The sequence below is a fragment of the Hippichthys cyanospilos genome, chromosome 4 (genome assembly GCF_059441005.1).
Source record: "Hippichthys cyanospilos isolate Australia breed blue-spotted pipefish chromosome 4, RoL_Hcya_1.0, whole genome shotgun sequence".
Lineage (NCBI taxonomy): Eukaryota > Metazoa > Chordata > Actinopteri > Syngnathiformes > Syngnathidae > Hippichthys > Hippichthys cyanospilos.
Window position 1 is genome coordinate 27,080,397 of NC_142372.1, and position 24,511 is coordinate 27,104,907.

General features: G+C 46.8%; 3 protein-coding genes across 13 annotated transcripts in view; 1 reads left to right on the forward strand and 2 right to left on the reverse strand.

Moving 5' to 3' along the window:
* lrrk1 (leucine-rich repeat kinase 1) overlaps positions 1 to 10,621 on the forward strand; it is a 31,266-nt gene extending 20,645 nt beyond the window's left edge. For 3 of the 9 annotated variants that reach the window (XM_088413883.1, XM_088413884.1, XM_088413886.1), the window contains exons 25-38: positions 643 to 895; positions 2,551 to 2,708; positions 2,787 to 2,990; positions 3,075 to 3,214; positions 3,570 to 3,707; positions 3,793 to 3,990; positions 4,188 to 4,339; positions 4,501 to 4,618; positions 4,692 to 4,799; positions 4,876 to 5,070; positions 5,214 to 5,428; positions 5,904 to 6,236; positions 6,646 to 6,747; positions 7,277 to 10,621. In XM_088413883.1, the coding sequence (XP_088270009.1) occupies positions 643 to 895; positions 2,551 to 2,708; positions 2,787 to 2,990; positions 3,075 to 3,214; positions 3,570 to 3,707; positions 3,793 to 3,990; positions 4,188 to 4,339; positions 4,501 to 4,618; positions 4,692 to 4,799; positions 4,876 to 5,070; positions 5,214 to 5,428; positions 5,904 to 6,236; positions 6,646 to 6,747; positions 7,277 to 7,460 (2,498 nt within the window). In that variant the 3' untranslated portion in view covers positions 7,461 to 10,621. Of the gene's footprint in view, positions 1 to 642; positions 896 to 2,550; positions 2,991 to 3,074; positions 3,215 to 3,569; positions 3,708 to 3,792; positions 3,991 to 4,187; positions 4,340 to 4,500; positions 4,619 to 4,691; positions 4,800 to 4,875; positions 5,071 to 5,213; positions 5,429 to 5,750; positions 5,865 to 5,903; positions 6,237 to 6,645; positions 6,748 to 7,276 lie in introns of those variants that run through there. The other 6 variants (XM_088413881.1, XM_088413885.1, XM_088413882.1 and 3 more) reach the window with 4 other exon arrangements.
* Positions 10,622 to 11,979: 1,358 nt separating this feature from the next.
* On the reverse strand, positions 11,980 to 13,081 carry LOC148425230 (chondroitin sulfate synthase 1-like). The gene is made up of 3 exons (XM_088413217.1): positions 12,804 to 13,081; positions 12,069 to 12,558; positions 11,980 to 12,015 (listed from the first exon to the last, which is right to left on the reverse strand). The coding sequence occupies exons 1-3, from the start codon at positions 13,079 to 13,081 to the stop codon at positions 11,980 to 11,982; spliced, it is 804 nt and encodes a 267-aa protein (XP_088269343.1).
* A 1,162-nt stretch (positions 13,082 to 14,243) lies between these two features.
* selenos (selenoprotein S) lies at positions 14,244 to 20,462 on the reverse strand. Of its 3 annotated transcripts, none has more exons than XM_088413931.1 (6): positions 20,188 to 20,462; positions 19,010 to 19,129; positions 18,840 to 18,946; positions 18,677 to 18,766; positions 18,538 to 18,616; positions 14,244 to 14,925 (listed from the first exon to the last, which is right to left on the reverse strand). In XM_088413931.1, the coding sequence occupies exons 1-6, from the start codon at positions 20,285 to 20,287 to the stop codon at positions 14,837 to 14,839; spliced, it is 585 nt and encodes a 194-aa protein (XP_088270057.1). In that variant the 5' UTR covers positions 20,288 to 20,462; the 3' UTR covers positions 14,244 to 14,836. The 3 variants fall into 3 exon arrangements, with proteins under 3 accessions (XP_088270057.1, XP_088270058.1, XP_088270059.1); XM_088413932.1 differs by having other exon boundaries at positions 18,538 to 18,613; positions 20,188 to 20,460; XM_088413933.1 differs by lacking the exon at positions 20,188 to 20,462 and adding an exon at positions 19,417 to 19,639.
* Positions 20,463 to 24,511: the final 4,049 nt, after the last annotated feature.

The window sequence follows — 24,511 nt, forward strand, 5'->3', positions numbered from 1 at the left end:
AAGTTTTTAAAATTTATAATCATTTAATGTTTTCCTTTTTCATGAAAAATGGTCAAATTATTACACATTGTCCCTTTATAGACACGCTACACTACACCTTCACGATGAAATAACACATTTGATTTTACCAAAAGTGAGAGCAAAACGGCTGCCGCGTCCCACCATTTGAGGTCATATGTCCCTCTGCACAAATTGACAACTCGAGTGGCGGGAAGCGAATTTGAATGCGCTAAGACACAACTCTGCCACTTTTCATCTGTGACCAAAAATGAAATTAGCGTCACCACAAAACACGTGGCAAAACATTGCCGTTATTTCCATGGGCCTCGAAGGCTTCGAGTGTTCCCGCCCTTGCGGGAGCTGAAAGCAAGCGGCAGCGCAGGAATGCCCACGACTCAACCCCGGAGCACAAGCCCGCTTTGGCAGCCGCCATCCAAACAAAGCAAAGTCGATAGCGACAAGTACAAGACTCGTGTCGGTCCGATGGCCATCTGCCCGCAATCCGACCAAGCGCTGACTCAAGTAAAGCTGCTTTTGCCCATTTGCCCGTTTGTGCCACGCAGCGCTGACGGCCTGTGAGAGCGACGGCAGCCTGACTCAAGTAAAGCTGCTTTTGCCCACTTGCCCGTTTGTGCCACGCAGCGCTGACGGCCTGTGAGAGCGACGGCAGCCTGGTCCTGGAACGCTACGCACCCTGCCCGCTCTGCGTCACTCTGTCGGAGCTGGAGCCCGGTGGCGACTGTGACGACAGCGGCGAAGTTCACCTATTCAACATGGAGGATTGCGCTTTGGCGGCGGCAGAGGCGGAACACATCACATGCCCTCGGCACCCTAAGCGCATGGTGCCGCTTCGGGAGCTGGTGCCGGAACTCTTCTTGACCGACTTTCCGGCACGGTATTACCACGCCGCGCTGCCCACTCTGATTGTCTGGGTTGATCGCTGGTCTTTTGAACTGCTCTTGGGTCATTTCTTCAAACCGGCATGACAGGTTGCCGCATCAGACTCACATAATCCAATTCAAACGAGGATTTTGAGTAGGGTTGGGAATTTGGGCGTTCCGGTTCCAGCTCTTGATGTGACTCGATCAAGCTCGCACCCGCTCACAATACCTATATCACTTCTACTCATTGACACTTTTTGGAGCTAACTTTGAAAGCGACGGGACGAAATAACGGAGTCCTCTGACCTGTAGACTTAGCTTGGGCTCATTGGCACACTTTTAAAAAGTTGGGCTTCCAAGGCGTACGTTAGCATGCAGCAATGTAGCGCCGCTGCATACACACGATTGGCTGAGCGCTGGATTGATGATTGAGATGCCAGAATCAGAGCAATTTAGGAATAAGCCAACACTTTACTTGCACAACGGACAAGGCAAAAGATAACCGATTCATATAGATAAAAATATTAATAATGGCACATTCATTTGCGTAAATGCACCTTGAAAATTTGAGCTCTTTGTTATAATTCGTCCATGGTCCAAAGTTTGAAGTTCAATCTGTTTTGAATCCTATCTTACCCTGTATTGTACAGGTAATTTAAATGTAATTTTGGGAAATAACCGTATTGTTGTCTTGAGCGATATTCAAAGTTGACCCTTTAAAGTTGACAATATCGCATGATCCAAATCAGGACACACAAATGCAAAACAGAAGTGGATTTCAAAAGTGCTTCAGCTTATTAGCGTCATCTGCACACCACTTCAAGTTCAATCATTGGCTCCGAGGGAATTGAGCAAAAAGGAAAAATCCCATTCCGACAGCGTCCTTGCTCGCCGTGGCGCTACAAGTAGCAAGACAGCCAGGCTCTAAATCCGCAAGCCATTCCCTAATTGCGCTTTCAGTCCCAGTTGGTGGCGACTGGCTCCAAGAGTTCACATCGGGAAAAACTTAAGTCCGCTAGGTAAAAACACGAATCCTTCGATGACGCAACTTAGTCACGCGCTTGACAATGACAAGCAACTCGTGAAAGGAACTAAATGCAAGTCGTGCATTTCCAAAGTGCCGCCTTCCTCAGATGGAGATCCCAATGAAGCTGAGCAGCGCACGTGCCTCTTACAAAAATTGCTAACGGTCAAATCAAGTTTTATATCGTATTTATATCGTCCAGAACCACCAAAGTTTTCCAGAACTACCAGAGTCTAAAGGGGCCTCACATGTCAAGCAAAATTGCCCGACAGGTTGCACTAGATGCCGAGTGCCAAAAGTAACACATTTTTAAGCTGTATGATGCCAAGAAATGCCATTGGGTGAGATCCCCATCACTGGAATGGCTTGCTAAGTGGAAATGAAATTAGTTTTTTTCCCTATTTGGAGTTAAAAAGGTAGACATTCCTTAAAATGATTTGAATCCTCGGAAAATCTGGATTTGACTGAGCCAATCCTAGTGGCTCTGAGCAAATGTGATTAAAAAAAAAAAATGATGATGTAAGCCTGAATTGGAAAAAAAATAGGAGGAAGGGGCTTTTAAAACAAGGATGCTTTTGGTCCAGATTTTTGAACAACTAGCCGCCATCATTTGACGCTATTTCTGTCTTCTGTGGTATTGTTCAGGCTCTTTCTGGAAAAGGAGCATCTGGAATATTCAGAGGATGAGTTGGGCATCATCGGCCAGGGCGGCAGCGGCACGGTGGTCTATCGCGCTCGCTACCGAGACCAGCCGGTCGCCATCAAGTGCTTTGGCATCAAAGGCAAACGTCCGCCAGATGCAGGTGAGCATTTGCGTGCGCCGGCATCCTCGGAAAGTCCTGCGTTTCACTCGGCGCCGTTTGGCACACATGGGCTCTCAGCGGACACGCTGATGAAGCATCTTCGGTCAGCGGCGGTGTGCCGCTGCTTCTTGGAGTTCCGGCAGGAGGCGGCTGCGTTGCACGCGCTGCGACACCCGTGCGTGGTTGCCCTGCTAGGTGTGTCCATACACCCGCTCTGCCTGGCGCTGGAGCTGGCACCACTCGGCAGCCTTGACGTCATTTTGGAGGAGAGGCGTCGCAAAGGTGAGCCCCGCTGGCCGGCCCAACACACTCCGTGCCGTCCGCCAATCGCTGGGCCAGGACCAACCCACTCCGTGCCACTCGCAGGTGCTGGCTACGCGCCCCTTGGTCACATGGTCACCTACAAGATGGCCTATCAAGTGGCGGCTGGACTCAGCTACCTGCACCGCAAGAACATCATCTTCTGTGACCTCAAGTCAGACAACATCCTGGTTTGGTCCCTGCAGGTACACCTCTCGAGTCGAAAGAAATCCGGCATTTAGAGACGCTTATGAGCCTCTGCGTGTTTTATGGCCGACCGGAATGCTTGAAACACGGACGCTTCCAAGGGAACAGATGCTCGATTGCAAAGCGTCCTCCATTCCCAAGCCTGAGTCCAGCTGACTGACACCAAAGCATTTCCGTTTCAAACCCCGGGCCCATCCCATGACGTTTGACTCAACATTATATCACATTTGCTACGTGGCATTGCCCGTCACTTCACAGGACACACAGCACATGGCGTCGTGTGACAGCAAAGTTGGGCGACACGCACGCAACACGTAACGCCACCTTCCCCTGACGGTATGGCAACGTTTGCAGGAGCAGGCGGCGGTGAACATGAAGCTCTCCGACTACGGCATCTGTCGCCAGTCGTTCCGCGAGGGAGCCGTAGGGGTGGAGGGCACACCAGGGTACCAGGCGCCTGAGGTCCGGCCCGGTGTGGTCTACGACGAGAAGGTCTGCTCCGTGTGCGCGGCAGGAGGTGGGGCTGGACTCGGTGGGATATATATCGCAGCTGATTAAGTGCGTGCTGGGGCTGAAGGTTGACGTCTTCTCGTACGGGATGGTGCTATTCGAGCTACTGTCTGGCCGGCGCCCATGCGTGGGCCCCCATCGGCTTCTGGTCTCCAAGAGGATCCGGCAGGGCGTACGCCCGCAGCTGGCGTCTATCCCCCAAGAAGTGAACTTCTTCTTCCTGCAGCACCTCATGACGCAATGCTGGGATGCCAAACCGGAGAAGGTGATTTTGTGTGTGTGTGCGTGTGTATGCGTGTGTGTGTCTTTGTTGTGGATTTATGTCTGTGTATTTCTGTGGTGTGCATTTGTGTATTAACTTGAGCGTGTGGTAAATCTATTTCGATGCATGTCCGTGTTAGTGTGTTGTGAGTACACCTGTTTATACTTATGAATGTGTTTTGGTGTACGTCTGCCTGTTAGCGGCCGACGGCATCGCAGTGCGTGTGGCGCATGATGGATCCCAGCTTTGCGTGTCTGCGTTACGTGTTGGCATGCAAGTGCACAGCGCCTCTTTTCCTGCCACCGGTTGGGGGCCGGCACCTGCTCCTGTGGGATGGAGATGGGGAACGCAGGTGGGGCTTGTATGCATAGAAAACCATGACACACACACACGTGCCACACACACACAAACAAATTTTGCATGTTGACAACTTCCATGGCTATATGTACACGTGTGTGAAATGTGAGCAAGGGCGTGGATTTTTTTTTTTTTTTTGTGGTTGTGATGCAACAGGAGCTACAGTGTGGTGAACGTGCACAAAGGTCAACTGGAGGTGGACGCAAAGTCCTGTCCCGGCGCCAGGGTCAGCTGCCAGCTCCAAGTGGACGACACGCTGTGGCTGGCCACACATGTACGTGCGGACGCATGTGCGCGCGTTCATGAAGCGCACGGCGCATGATCACTTGTCTTTGATGACGTTGCAGGAACAGGAAGTGTTGCTGTACGTCCTGAAGGACGCATGTACGCTGGCGCGACCCGAGGCACGCTTCTCCTGTCCAGCCGTTGTCACCTGCTTCCTGGCGATGCCGCGAGTGGGTTGGCACGCAGGCGTGTGCGCGTCTTCCTCATCTTGCTGGCAGCGTTTGCAGTTAACATGCACGTGTCTAGGGTGGCGTGCTGGCTGGCATGTCGGACGGCCTGATGGTGTGGTACGAGGCGGACCGGGTGGGGCTGGCGGCCGAGGGCCACGTCTACTTGTGCCCACGCACGCTCAACAAGACGGCCTTTGGCTTGATGGATGACGACCCCCGGCAGACGCCCGTCCCCGTCACCTGCATGCTTCTGGTACCCGGCGACTCGCAGGTAACTCCCGCTCCTTTCGGGCTTTCCCTCATCCTTCACCTGACTTCACTTGCGTGGCCCTCTCCCTCTTTGGCCGTTCCCCCTCTTCATATCTTCTTGCTCACCCCTCCCGCCCCCCCGGTCTTGTTCGCCTTTAACTCCAGCTGTGGCTGTCCAATGGTCCCGGCGTGCTGGTGGTGGACTGTGCTAGCCTGTCCCCGCTGCAGCGTCTGGACCCGTACTGCTGCCCATCCTTGGTGGTCTCCATGGCGACGGGCTTGGCCGCACAGGGCGAGGAGTCGGTGTGGACCCTGGATGACGTCACCAACACGCTGGTGCTTTTCCACGCCGCGTCGTTTACGCCCTGCGCCCGCTACAAGTCAGTGCCTTGCTCACTCATGGACCCAAAATGCTTGAAAGGTTGACCGCAAAAATTGCCACGTTGAGCGTGCCCAGGAGTGGCAGTACCAAAAAGGAAAGCAGAATCTGATAGATATTGTTCAGAAAGTGGAACCTAATAGATTAGATGACGGACAAATGGGCAGACATCATTTATAATCTTTAGAACCATTCAAGTACAAGGTATGAAATTTTGACTTAAGCTTGAACCGTCCAAGGAATATACAATACAGTTGATTGACTGGGGGAGACATGCCAAGTCTCATCGGGATGCGCTAACACTGAGCTCTGCGATATCTTAGCAGAGATAGTGACGAGTGATGGAGGAGGAAAAAAAACAAGTCTTCAGTCATGCCTCATGTCTGGTCAAAAAGATGTAGCTCAAGCGAGACCACTTTGGAAACAGGTGAGGCAGAACGAATGAGGCAGAACCACTTGTTATTTGTGTCCCTCAGCTGCGGTGACTGCAATCCTCTGCGGGACGTCTTCCCAGTTCACTATCCCTCCTCCCTGTGGGCTGGCCCTGCCCAGGGCAAGGAGAAAAGTGCCAAGCCTCCCGACGCAGCCATGACCGTCACCCACAGCGAAGAGGCGGGGACTGAGATCATCCGTCACTGGGACGGTCCAGCACCAGGATCGGGCTCATCGTCGCCGTCTCGGGAGCGGAGGGAGGCCAAGGAGCCGGGTGGCATCTCCGACAAGGGCGGCTATTTTGCAGAGGCTTCGCCACCTGCAGGTCTGTGGGCCTTCCGGATTCTGATGGTCAACGACCTGCTTTGGGTCTTCAGGTAACAAACGCCAGCCGTCTGTCTGTGTCTCGGCCCACAATAATGAGGGCGGAACCCGGATAGAACGGACTCGTCGTTGCATGGAAACAGTCTTTCTGTGGTGGGCTTAAGACACTCCAAACAATTGCAAGTGGTGAAAGAACATATGCGAAAAGAACACTATGGCGGGCTGATGTGGCCGCCAGATCTTGCTACATGACCATCGATTTCATTTAATTGATTTCAAGCATCTCTCCAATGGCTCCTTGAAGCTCGGCCGACATCACGTGGTCACATGGCCCATCTGCAATGCAACCAAAACAAAGGCCCACATATGCCGCGACGCGCCGAACCGAGCCGGCTGGCGCAGCCGGAAGGTGAAGCGTGAAGTCTGCGCTTGGTCTTGCTCACGGTGACCTTTCCTCCGCAGGCGTGGCGGAGATGTTCTGCTGATCCAAGTGGAGTCGCACAACCAGAAAATGAGGGGACGGGTCAGCGCCGTGCTCAGTCCGCCTTCGGGACGCTCCTTGGGGTCAGTAGCGCATGCAAGCAAAAAAATAAATAAATAATTGACTCAACCTTATGTCAGCAAAACAAACGCAAAGCGCTGTGTACAAAATGTTGGCAACATGTTCAAGAGGGACACGCCAACAAATGTTGCAAGGGACGATAAAATAGGAGCACTTTGAAAAGGGCCAGACTTTGAGAAACTCGCAGCCCCTGCAACGCTATACTACCGTGGTTACAACTTTGTGACCTGTTCTGAGTGCTTGGAAGGAAATGGAAGCTCTCGCTGTGTTGTAGCGGACAGCAAAAAAAGACAGAATCCCGTTTCCGTTGTGACCATCGCATCAAGCAAAAGAGCAAAAGTCACATGCGAACAAAGGAGGCACCACGGCCTCAGAAGAGGAACAATGAGGCGCAAATTGTAAAGTGTCTGCGCATAACGCACATACAGTCAAAGGAATTGAGCAAAAGTAGCGGCGGTGCTAGCCGCTCCCGTTGAGTACAAGGTCCAGACAAAGCTGAAGACAGCGCCTCGCTCTCCACTCTGTTTACAGGACGGCACTGGAGGCGGGGCGAGCGGGTGTGGACGCGGTGGCGTGCGGCTTCCGGGCCGCGCCACCCTCGCCCGCATTGAATGTGTGCGTGTGGCGGGCCTGGGACGCGTCTCGCCTGGACCTCTTCTACGGCGGCGCCGAGGACCTGGCCCGACTGGAAAGTAGGGTACGGTGCCGCAGGTAGCTGGCCGCCTCCCCGAGCACATTTTGTGACCTCTGGAGGGCGCCGTACTGACCTCACAGCTTTTTGGTGGCTTGAGAGGACGATGTGGATGCCTCACTGGACATGAACGTGGAAACGCGGGCTGACGCCCAAATTTGCGGTGGCACCACCGGCGTCACCAGACATCTTTTACTAGGGCTCGTGCCCCAGTATAGATCTGCTGTGCCCCGGTAAAAATTTCGATTAAAAAAAAAAATCACTTTAGAGCGCACATTCTACTTTCTATGATACCTAATTCCTACTGTATTGATGTGTCACGACTCTCCACTTAAGCAGCGCACACTTGGCAAATTAATATCGTAATTTATTTACGTGCAAAACGTCAGCTTTATCATCAGTACTTTCCTTGTCAGGGAGAGAGAAATAGAGCGCGCGAGAAAGGGCCCCCTCTTAGGAGGAGATGAAATCGGTAAGTATGGAATTATATGTGCCACTATCGAGCAATGAAGGAAAGATTTTGCTAGCTCAAAGTCTCTCGCTGCTCGCGATAGCGCTTTCTACCTCGCTAGATTCGCTTTCTGCGCACTCTGCTTGGCGCACTCTGCTTGGCGCACCCTTTAAGAACGTGCCAGCTGATCAAAGCTAGCAAAAGTACATTGATTGACTGTTTGCTCTCCAATTGGATTGCTTGTTACGTTCACCCGAAAATAGCAAACTGGTTTGTGTCACAGGGGACTTGGGTGAAAAAAAGGTGGATTTATTTGGACACAATTTGAATTTGTGCACCAGTAAAAAATAAACAAAGAAAAAAAAAACTCAGTGAGTGAACGAGCAAGAGGGAGAGGGACAGAGGGAGAGAGATAAAGGGAAGCAGGCAGATGAATTCGGTAAATTGAGCCTAAAACAATTTTCAAATATATTAGTTTTCATTTGTCTCAAACTGTAACTTCTATATGGATATCAGAAAATGTTTCGCCCATCGCAGGGATAAAGAAGCAGGGGTTGAAAGAGGTAAGTGAAGTTCTATCTAGCATTGCTTTGTCACAGTGGTTACAGTGAAAACAGTTATGGTTTTGTTGTTAGAAAATAGAGTGAAACGTCTGTAATTGTCACCAGAGACATGGCTAAAATTAGCGCATTTTGTTGTCCCATTTAGTCTGTAAATATATTTCCATGTCTGTCAGACCAAGTAGAAGAGAGTGCTGAAAGATGTGAGGGAGAGATTAAAGTTGATGAGCAAGAGCAGAGGTCGAGTTGACTATCAAATGAATGATGTCCCAATCATGTTGTCATTTGAATTTCAATATTAATGGCAAAATACTGAAGACCATAAAAAATGCAGATGGAATTATGTTGGAATTATGTTCATATTTGTACAACAATAAACAGTAATATTTTCATGTTGCCTCAGACTAAGTGAAGAGGAGTGTAGAGGCAGAGAGATGGAAGTTGATGAGCCTCATAGTGTAGAAACTGAGAGGTGAGACCTGGTTGACTGGTTGGCTCCACACTTGGCTGAGAAACACAATGGGGCAGGATAGGCTTCACCATCTAGCATTCATGTCAGTGGAAATTGAGGAACTTTCCAAATTTAGCCACATCAGTCATTGACCACTTTGCAAAAAATGTAAACAAGACGTTACAGGTTACTTCCCCCAAAAATGATGCCCTGAAGAGATACACACAACAGCTGTTCATTAATTTTTTTAAATATTGGAAATAAGAAAAAAAATCTACAGCTGTTGGTGTATTTTATTTGTTTACTTTTTTAAGTGTTCGATTTTCAGATAAAGTCGGCCCCCGGTTTACGAACACCCTCTTTTACGAACATTTCGAGCGTGGACAGAGAAGTTTTTTGTCCCCCACTTACGCACAAACCTTCCGTCTTATGAACAATACAACATGCCGGCCATTGTGTTCGTACATTTATTTTATCTTTGCTACGTCAACTAATTTATCATTACGGGAACGTGGAACGCTATTGCTCTTACAATGTCACAGTCACTGTCTCAGTCACGGTGTCAGTCATGGAGTCAGTCACGGAAATGCTATTGGCCGGCGTCACGTCAATCACAGAAATGCCGATATGCTATTGGCCGAACGCCTTTATCTAGCTTGACGGCACAGCTGGTCGGGACGGAAGGAAGGAGAGGAAATGAGTGAAAAACGGAAGGAAGGAATGTTGTGAAGACTTTGCAAACTATCTGTTAGACATGGCTTCTAAAATTGCAAGTGGCGGTAAAGGAAGAAGTAAGAGGATGATGACAATAGAAACGAAGCAGGAGATAATAAAAAAAATACGAAGGAGGCGCACGCATGGTTAAGTGAGTATGGCCGTAACCGCTCGGCAATCTTCTAAGGGCAAGACTTTCCTTGCCGGGGGACGGACCTCGATCGACAACAAAATTGAGAGGCTTCTTCTATTATGCATTAAAGAGAAGGAAATCGCCGGTGATATGTTCTAGTTTGAGAAAAGTTCCCATTTAAGAAAATAACTAAATAAATTCTGCGGGTTGGTCTCTGCTCCCCTCCGCCTCCACCCAGCTCAAGTCACGTCGCCCCAAAGGTAAATGTCATTTTTCCTTTGTATATGATATTTAATTTAACTGTACAGTAGATTATGTTACTTATTTTTAACATGTGTATAAAGTTGTGATGTTTTTACCTAAGGTATTTGCGCACGTTGCACGCATTCACTAATTAACATAGGTTTGGATTGCCCGTCATACGAGCAGTTCAAGTTACGAGCGTAGCCGCTGAACGGATTAAGTTCGTAACACGGGGCCCACTGTATTGCGATGTCACTCCTTTAATAGTTGTTGCAAATCTGGTTCCGCTTGCGCAGAAACAAAAACACTTTCATCTACTAGTCAAAGGAAATGGCTTACCAGAAAGTCACAGAGAATAATCAACACTCTGCTTAATATGGCACAATGGATTAATCTTGCCAATTGGAATCTACTGCAAACTGTTGCGCCTCCTCCCGCCTTCCCTCAAGATTTCTTATTTTCCCCAGATGGGGATTTTTTTTTGTTATGTTCTCAAAGTTTTGTTCAAGGAAATGTCTTTGTACATTTGGAATGTTCTGCATGATCCGAACTGTGATTTTTCTCCCGTGAAGCCCTTTGAGACTGTGCTGATTAAAAACTATACAAATAAATGACATCATTAGTGCAGTGCAAGTCCAAGCTAAGTCTGAATTTAGGGTGTTATGAACGCAGGAATATGCACGCCACACGGGCACCACACAGGAGGGGGGGGGGGCTCCCTTCCGAGGCCAAGGCCTGATAGTGCCTTTCCTCCGGGGAACGCAGCCGCTCATAAGAGGCAGGGGCCCTCGGAGGACAGCGCCGACTGACCCTCGCGCTAAGCCACTAATCCTTGCTAATTGGATGCCAACGGGATGTGGGTCAGGAAGGTCGCCGCTTGAACTCGCTGGCTGGCCAAACCTGCAAACATGGCCAAAATGGCCACCTTCTGCATTTAAACGACGGCAGTGAGGACCACCTTGAGAAGCTGTTCTCGGAGGCGCCCCTTGTTGGCCAGGGCACCCGACGAACATCGGAATTAGCCGCGTGACTTGGCCAAGGCGTGCCCTGGCCTCGTGTCCTGTTGCCAGTGCCGGGAATGGGGGGCTTTTCAAGTATTCTGGGGCAACTGGCGGCGCCGCACTTCCTGACAGAACTTGCAAAAGGTTGGAGCTGATACAAACGGCCCGTTTATCCAGTTGCCAGTGACAAAAAACAGGTGGCAATATGGCGCAGAATCCTCTCAGGAAATGATCAAGCAGACAAACCAGAAAATCCCAATTGTTTTGCTGCACAAAGGTTTCCTTTGACTGAAAAGCTATAAGGACACAAAAAGCTTCTTAAAAAGAAATGACAACTTCTGGAGGGAGAAGGCTTCATCTCACCTTTAAGCGGAGGAGCCTTGATAATAATGAATAAAATATAAGCCATGGACGACTCCGTTGTGAAAACTTATCAGAAGCCAGAAAAAATTATAAAAGAACCAAAGGTCAGAGTTGGCTTTTGTGTTTGAAACACCACTGGCAGAGGCGAAATTCCGTAAAAGAACAAACAGAAAGTTGAGTCCACCGAAAGATGCCAAGACTTGGACCGGTCGTCGGCACATCCAACTCTCACCAGGGGGTTGGCAGCACGCATCCACCACTCTGGAGGTCAACTGACCAACCCCGCGGAAGCCCTTCGGTCTCTTTTGGGGCGCTTGATCAAGCATCACGGCAAGTCTCTGAGATGGCTGTTTTGCCTTTTACAAAATCGCCATGTATGTGGACTGGCATGTTTTGTAACTTAGAGGAGGACATGGTTATGGGAGCCGCCCGCAGTTCTGAGGCACAGTCAAAAGGCTGCGGCGATTCCTCTCGATTGTTGCACTGCCAGACGATTTTCTTTCGCGATCTGGATGACCAGTGAAGCCGAACGCGCCTCTCATTTCATGTCAGCGCATGTAAACGAGGACAAAGCTAATCATTGGTGGACGGAATTTTACTCAGGATAACAAATGACACAGTGCCGTTTTAGAACGAGAGTTTTGAGTTGGGTGAAAGGCTTCCCTGACGCCATGAAGAGAATAGGAAGAGGCAAAGAGAGGAGCTCCTCCACTGACCTCGTATGACCACACGCACTGGACCCCAGCAGAACGGCGCACGCAGTGTCCCACTTCCACGTCCTCGTGCGGTGTGTGCATCTGGGCCAGGCAGCGGCGCAGGTGGGGCGCCACGCGGCGCAGCACCTCCCGGCTCATGACCACGCCAGGCCCACCCATGCAGAAGTTCTGGCCGGGCTCCAGCGCCAGCTTGCCCAGCTCGTCGCGGGCGCCCAGGCCTGTCTGGCCCAGGAAGAGAGGCGCGCTGGCATTGAGCTGACGCAGGAAGGCCTCCAGGCGCCGGCCCTTGACGTAGACGTCGGCCCGCATGAACCACTGGTAGCGCTCTAGGTAGTGGTCATGCATGTACTTGAGCATCATGAAGGACTTCTTCTGCGGAGGGTACGAGTCGTCTACGCCGCTCGGCGCCACCACCGGCGCCAGCCCTGATATATCCGAGCCCTCGCTGGAGAAGAACTCCACCCGGCCCGGGATGCTCCGGGCCCATGTCCTGCGAACACAGCACGTAGTGCGCCTTTATTAGGGGCATCATCGGGAACAAGAGCAAGCAAGGTCACTTGCCTTTCTCGCGAGATTTGCTCTTCAAAGGAAAACTTCAACTTTGCAAAGCGTTTTTTTTTTTAAGTTGGTGGTTTCTCGCCACCAATTCGGCGATTGCGCAATTTCAAATTTGGGACGCGAGCTGAACGGTTCTCACATGAACTGAGCGGAAATTTGAGGCGCACTCGCACCTACCTGTGCGCGGCCACGGCGCGGCTGTTGAGATACCTCTGCGCGGTCATGACGCCCACGAACAGGAAGTTATGGGAGCCGTAGGTCCCGGCGGCCCTTGAGCTGCCGTCGCGAGACGGCCACATGACGCAGTCACCTCCGCCGGTTCGGCAGCCTCCCGGGCCGGCTTTGGCAAACTCTGCCACCTTTTGCCAAATGAGCCTGGAAGCCAGGGCGAAGCCTAGTACTAGACCCAGCAAAACACTGAACCACGCTCTCCGGCTCCGAGCCGCTACAGCCATCGTTTTCTTCAAACACTGGTCTAGTCAACTAAAGAAGAAAAATGAAAACAAAACCAAGAAATCAGGTCCGGGTGAAAAAGCTGCAGAGAGTTGGTCCTTCTTCTTGCGCTTCTTCTTATGCCCACGAAGCATACTCCCGAAAGTGGTCCCGTTCGTCTGCTCGTTCATAGGCCACCGCAGCGCGTCGGCGCGCCGCTTTGCCGAAACAAAAGTGTGGGCTCGGCTCGACTATGTGGCCGTAGGTAGCTCAGCACGTCGAGTTCGGCTGCGTTCACTGCGAGCGAACGCAATGACACTTTTAAGCGTCGCAGGCTTCCGTAGTCTACGCGCCTCCTTCCTCGACGCGCTAGGCTTTCGGGGCACGTAGGAAATAATAGCACTCTCTTGCCCTTCTTAACCGTCCGTCACTACGTGCACTTTTCGTCGTATAAATTCGGAACAACGACCAAGGGATTGTGAATCCAAATTCAAGAACGCCGACGATAAATTCAAAGAGTGTTCTTGTTACCTGACAATATAATCAGGTTGGGGGGGGGGCGATTTTCCTTCTTTCCCTGCCCAATTAGACATTAGTCAACTTCGCAAGAAGGCCAATAAGGTTGGCAGTGAAATGTTTGAAGCGTGGTCTCCATGGTTACCAGGCGCGGCGCTATCTCGGGCTAGGGGTGCCCCGGCCCCCTAGGAAATGCGGCTAGCATCAGCCGAGCCCCTCCATTATTTGGATGTCGCACAAGCGCAGTATGAATAACGGTAGTTAGCCCGGAAGAGGCGTAGTTAAAATAGTAACGAAGTAATTGTTCCCCGTCATTAACAAGATTTTGTTGTGTGAGTACTGTGGGCATTAAAGCAAACTATGCTGATAGCTAAATTCAGTTCAAGGTAGAACTTTCATTTCCAGCGTGTGAGCTGTCTTCATCGCGTCCTTGACAAAATGTGAAATTCTTCGGGGTTTTCGTCTTTTGGGCACAACTGCCTGCTGCCGATTAGCTGCAATTACATGGCGCAGTGGCCAAATCCATTCCAAGTTCAGATGAAAACCTCTTGCCATTGTCAACAACTCTTGTGATACTTGACAACCCTTTGCGCCTCCAAATTGGTTCCCCGTTGGTGAACAGATAAACACTGTCCTACTACTAGGAAAGGCTACAAAGTGACTCCAAAGTTAGCATGATTTGATTTATTGCTTCAAAACGTTTTTTTTTTTGTGGACCAAGAAGAATACTTTGTCACTGGTCGTGATAGTCAAAAGATAAGCAGTGTTTGCACAGATTAACATAAACTCCCGCAAGAGATAGCTTTTCACCGTACATAATTATGTTTGTCCAGTATGCTGTCAGTTGTCAAAGTGCCACACTCAGACATAGAAACTCTTAATATTGCTAAGAAAGGGGGCAAAAAAGTGTCTTAAATGTGTAACAAGCAAAAAAAAAAAAAAAAAAAACAAAAGAAGACAGCCGTACAGACGTCCATCAGCCTCACTAGCCGGTGGTGGACCGTTTCCCAGCAAGGCATCATCACCGGCTGGCCACAGCGCCACGTGTGGACGCTAACATACGCTAGGGCAAACCACTCTATTTTGCCATTCCCAATATCAGATTTGTACATTTCACATGGAGATGCACATTTCAATTTCACATTTCATTTTATCCCCGAGAGCTGATGATGAAGAGGGGTTCACCGGAGCCTAGTTGGCGCACGTACGTGGCCCAGGAAGCCCCGAGCCGACGTCAAACGGCGCGCTGCACCCGACCTCCTCTAACCTCAACCGCCCGGAGAGGACGGGCCCCGCCTCCCAGGGCGCCATGAGCATGAGCCGCCGCCCTCGCCGCTCAGGGGGTTGTAGTCTGAAAACACAAGGGTCGGCGACTATATCAGACATACGGTAATCATATGAATAGCCAAGGCCACGGTGGTGAAATGGATGGGTGTCGGTCGAAAGGTACTTGCCAAGGTTTCTTTTAATTTTTCATGGGAAATTTTTGTTATCGTGACAAATGCTGCATTATATATTTGATATGATATACTTTGTTTACAGAGGTGGGCACTTCGTCAGCACAGAGTGTCCGTCAGTCAGTCACAGACGGACGCCCATTTTGCTGATGGACCAACAAAAGTTGGGAATGCCCGAAAAGAATGGCAAATGAAAAATGTCGGAATGGTAGTTTTTTATGTCCATCAGTTCACTATGCCCTTTTTTTTGCTTATTTAAAATGATTCAATTGTATTGTATGGCAGCACCATCAAGTAGTGGAAAAAAAATGTACAACTCTGCCCCTTGGTACAAGTCACTGCTTAACGTTTACAGCTACAACATGGCTGACTTTACCAAAGATTTATTTTTTGTTGCTCCCTGGTTTTGGTTTTAACCAAAACTCATACTGTACAGAATGCCGCCAATCTAAAATGAGAAGCAATGTTTAGAATTAAGTGTTAAGAAATTTTCTCTGCTAATAGAGAATTCTGAGATGCTATTACACTGCAGGCGGTCACTCTTTCAAGTAACCAATGGCCTGCACTTAATTTGCATTTTGCTATGGGACAGTATACAGTATGTCACATTCAGATTTTTTTAATTCCCTAATTAAATACTTTTTCTTTTTAGGTAAATTCAACCTCAGCAATAGTTTGTTTTACTTGTAGTGTACGTGAAAGATGAAATTTACACAATTTGAGACAAATGATCATGAAACCAACATCTAAAAATGTGAGACAGGTACAGTGGGCCCCGTGTTACAAGATTAATAAATTCCGCGGTTGGGCTCATAAGGCAAATTCACCGTATGGCTGGCAATCCAAACCTATCATAAACAGCTAATGCGTTTAGAACCCCGGGTAAAAACATCAACATTTTACATACATATTAAAAATTGGTACCAAAATAGTATATAGTAAGTGCTACGTATATATACTAAACAATCAGAAAACATCACAAATAAAAAAATATAGAAAGGATTTATTTACCTTTGAGTGCCGCTTGTTATGCCCATATTCCCTAGTAAGGGAAGCCTAGGTTAGGCTAGCTTCATATTTGATTATCTCCAGCTTCGTTTTCATATAAATCATCTTCTTACTTCTCTCTTTAACATCACCAGCAATCTTAGTGAAATGGATGGTACTTGAATGAATTTGAACTAAACAGTAAAATGCACTATAAATACGGTTTTGTAACCACTCAAGATAGAACAAAGATTTACCATTCCGCCATTTTGAAACGAGTGAGGCCGACCAATAGCAGACCAGCCTCTCCGTGAGGAGACGCTGACCAATAGCAGACCAGAATTGTAGTGACACGTTGCATGGAGGCATTGACGGCAACTGATAAGTGCAATTCCCTAAAAACACCTGCAGATGGAGACGAAACACAAATACAGCCAACCCTCCAGGGTCATAACAGTTGTTTTTGTCGCAAAGCTGGGAAAATACCCTAAAGAGGGAACGAAAAAAACCTCAGTATTCCACGTCGCAACATGAAAAAAACGTAAGCCCGGGACGCTATAACACAGGGGTCCACTGTATAAAGAGATAGCTGACTTACATCAAATCAGTCATTTAAGGCATGTTAATGCCACCCAGTGGATGTGATAGTCCATTTTGCACTCTAGCCCTGGAGAACCCACAGGGTTTTGTTTTTTACAAATTTAACTTCAAAAGCCCTGAGTGCCACTTCTGACCCCTGCACAAGGCCATCTAGTGGATGAATATTGCACTTACATGACTCAGAGTGGTGATGACAAGATGGCTGGCAACATGCTGTTTTGTTGAGTTAGAATTCACTCCAATCAAGAACATCTTCTCAGCACACCATCCGATTGTAAAATTGTGTTTTACAAACAATGGGTCAAAAATGACACTTCGGGTGTATTGGGTAAAAAACAGAGAATGGTGACAGTCTTGTATTTGGCTAAAGACTTGAAATTTATTCATTTGTGTAATATATTTTACTAAGTTAAACATACAGAGACTAATAAATACCTATATAGTTTCAGGGAATATGACCAGCTACTCTTTAGGACAGGGAAAGCAACATAAAAAGTAAACTGTAAGACATGTATTGGAACAACTTGAAGCTGATGATAGTGACTTTGGTACTGAATTGGACAGAGATAGTGATTCTATTGAATAATTTCAACCACATAAAAGTGAGGGCGATGAATCTTCTGCCCAAGATCGTGACTCGTCCAGTGATGATTTGCAATTTACAAAGACTGCAAGCCCACAGTTAGGCCTAAATTGTGCCACTAAAACTTACAGGTGGCAAAAGAAAGTCTTTGAGTTACCTGATGTGACTTTTCAAGGACAACAAATTGAGTCATACCAAGATGCCACAACAGACACACCACTGGTTTACTTTCGCCACTTTGTTTCCCTTGATATTTTGGAAAAATATTATGGAACATATCAATCAGCACAGTGTTCAAATACACAGGGACTGTGTGAACACTTCAGTAAAGGAGATAAAACCAGTTCTTGGAATGTATTGGTATGGCCTGTAAAAGAAGAAAATCGCTGTCAATGTGCTGTGTACAAAGACCTCAAGCCTGAAATGCACTGTGAAAATGTGCAGTACCTCTCTGCATTAACAAAAAAAGAAATGGTTTCAAAGACTATCACAATGTCTAGTGTGAGTTCTGACAGATTTTTAGATAAGAAAGACTAATGGTGTTTTTTTTTTTTTTTTCCAATAGTGATTTTAAAAAGGATCGGAAATTGCACACGTAGTCTTCTTAACGATTCATTTATTCCGCCATTACTCAATTCCCGCTCAACAAAAACCAACCAGTCTCGTAAGTCCTCGCGACAACACACAACATGTATGATAACAATTTTGTCCCTGGGTTCTTGTTTCCATTGGCCAAAGTGTGTTTGTACATTCAAAATCCAGTTCTAAAATGCAACAAATACAACAAAAAAATATATATTGTTCAATGTAGCTGTGTATTCGATTGATTATTTTCCTAAATTCTAAATAGTTTACTGACAGTTTTTGTTTTTCTGATTTTTCAAAATGATACCCCTAAATCCCAAAGGGTCAAATTTAGCCCTAATCCTTAATTAGTGAATAAAGGGTTAACATTGAAAACACATATATTTTGGTGTTCAGTGAACTTATAGCAATCACTTAATGTATACTGTAATTGATAATTTTCCAAAGAAGAAAAGGGTTCTTGGGTTCTCCGGGGCTAGTAATGGGCAAAAATAAACTCTCGGTCTGACCGATGACTACAGTTTTTCGAGGCTTGAAAAAATGACCCACCGACAATGACGGAAAGGGGGATGGGGCTCTGACGAATGTCAGACCTGTAAGATGCCCACCTCTGTTTACAAATAAAAGTTTGCTGAATGTGGGAAATATATATGGCATATATTTAAATATTTTGCTTTAGTCATAAGAGGGTACATGCCCACACCAACTGGGCAGCGCGTCAAGAAGGAAGAAGTGAAGCCACCGTTATTACCGGAGCTGCGTAGCGGCTTTTTGTCACTCTTTGGCTTGATGACGGCTCCGGATGAAGCGTCCTGGTCGTGGTCGCTCTGCTGACAAACATCGGCACTTGTTACAATGAAAGCCGCCAACGCTTTTTTTTTTTTCCTGACCTGCAGTCGTCTGGAAACTCCTTTGAAACTCTTGCCCAGCTGCATGCTGTCCCACTCTTCGATCTTCTGCCTGCGCTTCTCCTCCTCTTGCTAGGTTCAAAGGTCACGTGAGAATGTGCGAGATACACCCAAGCGGTGGGAGGTTGGGCCAGCGCGCTTTCACCTGCTTACGCTTCTCCCTGAAGATGGCCGCTTTGGCGTCTTGCACTTGCTGCATCTTCCTCCGGGACGCCTCCATGGCCTCCTGCCTTCTCACCACCACCTCGGAATCTGCACAACACCATCATCATCATCATCATCACAATCCGTCAGGGAACACTTGGGGGGATTCACCTTGCAGCGCGGTGGTGTAGGACGCGCCCCTCCTCTTGGCCAGGAAGAACAGCAGGGCGCAGAGTGCCCCCAGCAGCAGCAGCAGCTGCCCGCCGTACGTCCGTGCAAGCTCCTCGGCAACTGAAATCAAACAAAGCCATGCCATACTTTCAATACAATTTGATCCATTTCTCCTCTTTTCACAAATCGATACCGTTACATATATGTTACTTGACTAGTTGAAAATGGCTGGCTCGCTTTGATAAGCATGCCATTTTGGGGCAGTTTAGGTGCAACGTGGCCTTGGAATCCCCAAAGATGATGTTGCAAACAGTCGCCCAGGATGACTCGCATGCTCAACTCAGGATTTGTAAACTTTGTGGCAGAACCCCCCCCCCAAAAAAAAAAAAAAAAAAAACAGGACCCACCCACTATTGTCAAAGACAGCACGCAGTTTCCCACCATTTGCCATTGATCAATCATTTGTCCAAATGACGTACAGTACTTGCAAATGGCCCCCATTGTATTTGCAAGTCGAAAAACGTTTCCTGTACTTGCGTACCCGTCAAATATTTTTGTAAGAAAAGGTAGTTAAAAGGGCTCGCTTTCAGTGGTTAGCATGTGGTCAACTGGGACAGCGCGGGCGCTAGGCCGAGCGGCGGCGGTGGTGACGACTGCCAGCGGCCGTCTGCTTCCGGGATCACGTCGCCGTTTTCGTCCAAGTACGCGATCTCCAACGTCGTCCAATTGGCAAAGCGAATGAGCGCACCCGCTCGCGAAGCACTTACATATGGCAAGCCTTTTCAGCATTTATTCGATATCATGAATATCAGCCATTTACATTTTTCACTAGTTCGGTCTTTGCCAGCACTAGTGGGATATTCAGCCACACTAGTTGTACACTTTGTCACACGAGTTGCACAGAAGCTCTACCTAGTCACTCATTTTCAGCCACATTAACAAGTCAAATGTGGCATAGTCTAACATGTTAACTAGTGACCTATGATTTGCAGCACACGCTCACTAGTGAGAGCTGGAACACCCACTAGTGGCACTAGTGACAGACAAAATACTGACAAGTTAACTAGTGGCTTGTTGACTCAGGAAGGCGACGGAGCGCAACCCGTCGTGACGTCTCCCACAAAGTTTTGCTAGGTTTCCAAGGGAAGTTACTCGCTTCTCGGGTGCTGTTCGGTTACCCATGAAGCTGAGCAGCGACGGCGACGACTGCCAGCGGCCGTCGGCTTCCCGGATCACGTTGCCGTTTTCGTCCACGTCCGCGATCTCCACGTCGTCCATTTGGCCAAGGGAATGATCACACCCGCTCGCGAAGCAGTAACCGGGGCGACCTCGGACGACTAAGGAACTATTGTCTTGATGGCTTTGTTGAATCTGCAAGGCGGCGGAGCGCAAACCGGCGTAACGTTTCAAATGTTTTGTTAGCTTTCCGCTCTTCTTCTGCTAATGCAGGTTGGCGTAGCGACCGACTTAGAGCCGCCTACAGGAGGGCGGTGCGATTACACATCGCGTCCCCATCGTCTCATGAAACAAATACGGCAAGCCTTTTGAGCATTTTTCTATATCGTGGATATCAGCGATTTGCATTTTTCACTAGTTCGGTCTTTGCCAGCACTAGTTGGACATTCAGCCACACTAGTTGTTCTCTTTGTCACACGGGTTGCAGAGAAACTCTACCTAGTCATTCATTTTCAGCCACATGTGAACAAGTCAAATGCGGCTTATTGTAACATGTTAACTAGTGACTTATGATTTGCAGCACACGCTCACTACTGAGAGCTCAAACACCCACTAGAGACACTAGTGACAGATAGGCTATGCCAAGCCTTTTGAGCATTCATTCGATGTCATAGATATCAGCCATTTGCATTTTTCACTAGTTCGGTCTTTGCCAGCACTAGTTGGACATTCAGTCACACTAGATGTGCATTTAGTCACACGAGTTGCATTGAAACTCTACCTAGTCACTCATTTTGAGCCACATGTTAACAAGTCAACTGTGGCTTATTCTAACATATTACTTAGTTATGTGATGAATACAGTAATGTCTAATGTACTTTTTTGCTTTTTTCATTTTTTTTTGCGCATTTTTATTTTTTTTATTTTTATTTTGGGATACAGTATTTTTATTTTTTCCTGGAAAAACCGCGAAGTACTGAGACCGCAATATCTGGGACCGCGAAGTAGGAGGGATCACTGTATCACGAGGAGACTGCATGCAAGTGAGCAGGCGGGACAATAATGTTCATTGGTCACTATTCAGATGACATATCTCGGAGCGTTAACCCTTAAGCTCTCGGACCATTTGAAATTAAAGTCGTGCTTGAACGCATGTATTTACAAAGAAAATATCAAAATGACATGAATTTATCTGTTACGGGTTGATTTTTTTTTTTGTACTAGGCCAAAGACTTGAGTATAACTTGACGGGACAACTCTTGCATACATTGCGCATACACGCTACGTTCTCACACAAATTTCAGGGGAAACAGGACTAAATCGACAGGAGTTTCTAGACGGATTCAGTCGAGGATTCAAGGTAATTATTATCTAAAATAGCACTATGTGTGCACTTTTAAAACATTGTGCAAAAAGCGTAACTTTATGATGAATTATTTACTTAAAATGAAAAATAGCTGCCAGTGGTCGGGGTATGAACAAGGAGTATGAAAGATGAAAAATTAGCTGTAGATGACTTCGGTGCAGGACTCTTATCAAATATGTAAAATTTAGAGAAGGGTAACATAATGTGGGTTGTGTTACTGCAGCTTTTATTGTTACAGTTGTGTGACTTTGCGCTGCCGTATAGGCCCATTGTTCGAAACATCATACTATTTGGTGGAGGGCATTAATACATGAACGTGTAAAAAAATGACATTTTTATCAACCACGAGGCGGCGCTGGTAGCTATTTCAAAAATATTTTAAAACAGTGTTAATAGCATTAGTCTTCATGTGTCTATGAAGTTTTAGAATTTTTTGAGCTTGTATATCAGAGTTATTAAGGTTTTTGTCACTCTTGGCGAAGGAAAAATTGAACACATAATTTGAAGCCCCGCCCCTACCATGTATGTCGGCAAATCTTCACCAAATTTTTCCCATTCGTGCCTCTATGTCTGAAATGCACCACAGCAAATTTGAAAGCAATTGGGTAAAGCGTTTAGGAGAAACAAGAAGCAGTTTGGGACCTGCAAACGTGCAAAAATGGGCCAAAAATGCACATTCAAAAATTCATAACTCTTTTTCAGTACATTTGATTGAGCACATGGCTTGCTCTGACTTTTTTGTCGGTCTCTAGGTCCTACATATTGCCTAAAAATTTTCGTAGCTGTAGGTCAAACGAGCCAGGACCAGCTGAACATTTTCGACCTTAGGTGGCGCTGCAGAGCCATTTTTTATTTTTTTTTGCATTGTTTTAGGGAACACAAAAATATCAAATTTTTCACCGGGCCCGACAAACGTGCAATATTTGGTGACTTTTCATGCATGTTTAGGCCCTCAAAAATGGAAAGTTCTGCACAGTACATGATAAATAATAACTAGAGCTGCAAGCAGCTATAACGGGCCCTCGCAGATGTGAGCACGTTGAAGGATGAACAGTTCGAGGTATGAATATATTTGGGTATGAATGTATTCGTGCATATGCAGGCGAACTGTAGAGGTCATTGTTTTAGAAAAGGTCAAAATTTCATTAGGATTTGTTCAACCGGCTCAACGAAGTAATAGGAATCACAAACTCGGTAATATATTTTCTGCCACGAGGTGATTCTAGCACTAGGATGGAATATATGTTTATTGATGTCTGTAGGAATTGACTTTCAATCAACGTGTGAAGTCGTGACAAGATGAAATTATCTGGGACAAACTACGTCAGCATTTACTGTTACGATAAATCGTCATAATGAGCACTGCTGAATAGTCCACGGCCATTATCAAAACATCGTAATCTTTGGTGGAAGAGATTTAGCGTGTCCGAAGGCGTGTCTGAAAATTTTTCAGTGATATTACTTTGACAGGCTCACCAAGTAACATATGAATGAAAATGTAATTTTTTGCTGCCACCAGGTGGCGCCCGCACTTCGAGGAAAAAAAGTGTGTTTAGCATTGTACTCCCATGAAATTAAATTTAGAGAAGATCATCTTCGTTCTACATTAAGTTTTACCGGTCTTGCCAGACATTGGATTTTGAGGCAGTGTAAAGGCCACGCCCAAATTTGAAGAGTCATAAAACTTGAGATTCATAATATTCCCTATCGCAATATTCTCTTGACTAATTTTAAATGAATTTACTGAAACCGGCATAGCACAGAACTAGAGCTGCAAGCAGCTATAAAGGGCCCTCGCAGACCTGTGCACGTTGGGGTATGAACAGGTCGGGGTATGAACAAGGAGTGTGAACGATGAAACGAATGTGAACGATTAGTTGTAGATTACTTCAGTGCAGGACTCTTATCAAATATGTAAAATTTAGAGAAGGTGGGATAATGTGGGTTGAGTTACTGCAGCTTTTATTGTTACAGTTGTGTCACTTTGCACTGCCGTATAGGCCACGCCCATTGTTGAAACATCGTATGATTTGGTGGAGGGCATTATGCGTGGCCAATGCCTTTTCAGACAACATTTAATGGATATCACTTCAAGGGGTTTAGCAGAGTACATAAAAACATTAAGGAATTGCTATTTTTTTGCTGCCACTAGGTGGCGCTCGCACTATGATTAAAAAATAGGCTTGTGGGTTCATTTCAAATTGGACTCCCATCCCATATATGACGTTTTGAAAATATCAGATCATGTAGGTCCAATTACAGAAACTTTTACCGCTTTGACGAGACATCGGACTTGGAGTTGGCATAGAGGCCACGGCCTCTATTGAAAAGTCATAAAAGTTAAGAATCTTCATGTTATAATATCTCAAAACTTTTCTGACCATTTGTGAGTTCATCTAGCAAACAGGCATTGCAAAAGTACATGAAAGTGTAAAAAAATGATTTTTTTTGTCCGCCACTAGGTGACGCTGTAAATGATTTGGAAGTTTATCACAGAACTGTATTAGGGCATGACTTTTAAAGTCCCTGCAAAGTTTCAGATGTTTTAAAGCTGTAACAGCTGAGGTATTAATGTTTTTGTCACGCTAGGCGAAGGAAATATTTAACATAATTTGAAGCTCCACCCCCATCTTATATGTCATGAGATCAATGATCCATGCCAAAGTTGAAGGTAAAAGGGTGAACCATTTAAGAGAACAAGGCACGAGTTTGAGACCAGCTAATGTCTAAGTAAAGGGCAAAACAGCAAATTAAAAAAAATCATAACAATTTTTCTGTACATCCTAGCACATCACTCCTATTGAATTGGTCTTACAATCCTTCATTTGCCTAAAAAGTTTCATAGCTGTCGTTTAAACCAAACAGGATTGACTGTAATCGTTCGACTAATGACATTTTTTGCAGCCACTAGGTGGCGCTAGCTTTAAACTGGAATATATGTTTGTCGATGTCTTCAGGAA

Bases quoted from the DNA above. Each gene is read 5' to 3' on its own strand.
- LOC148425230 (XM_088413217.1), bottom strand. From the start codon at position 13,081: ATGGCTGTAGCGGCTCGGAGCCGGAGAGCGTGGTTCAGTGTTTTGCTG. The intron at 12,559-12,803 runs GTAGGTGCGAGT...CTGTGTTCGCAG, and splicing joins CGCGCCGTGGCCGCGCACAG to GACATGGGCCCGGAGCATCC. The intron at 12,016-12,068 runs GTCAGTGGAGGA...TCATGGCGTCAG, and splicing joins AGTGCGTGTGGTCATACGAG to GGAAGCCTTTCACCCAACTC.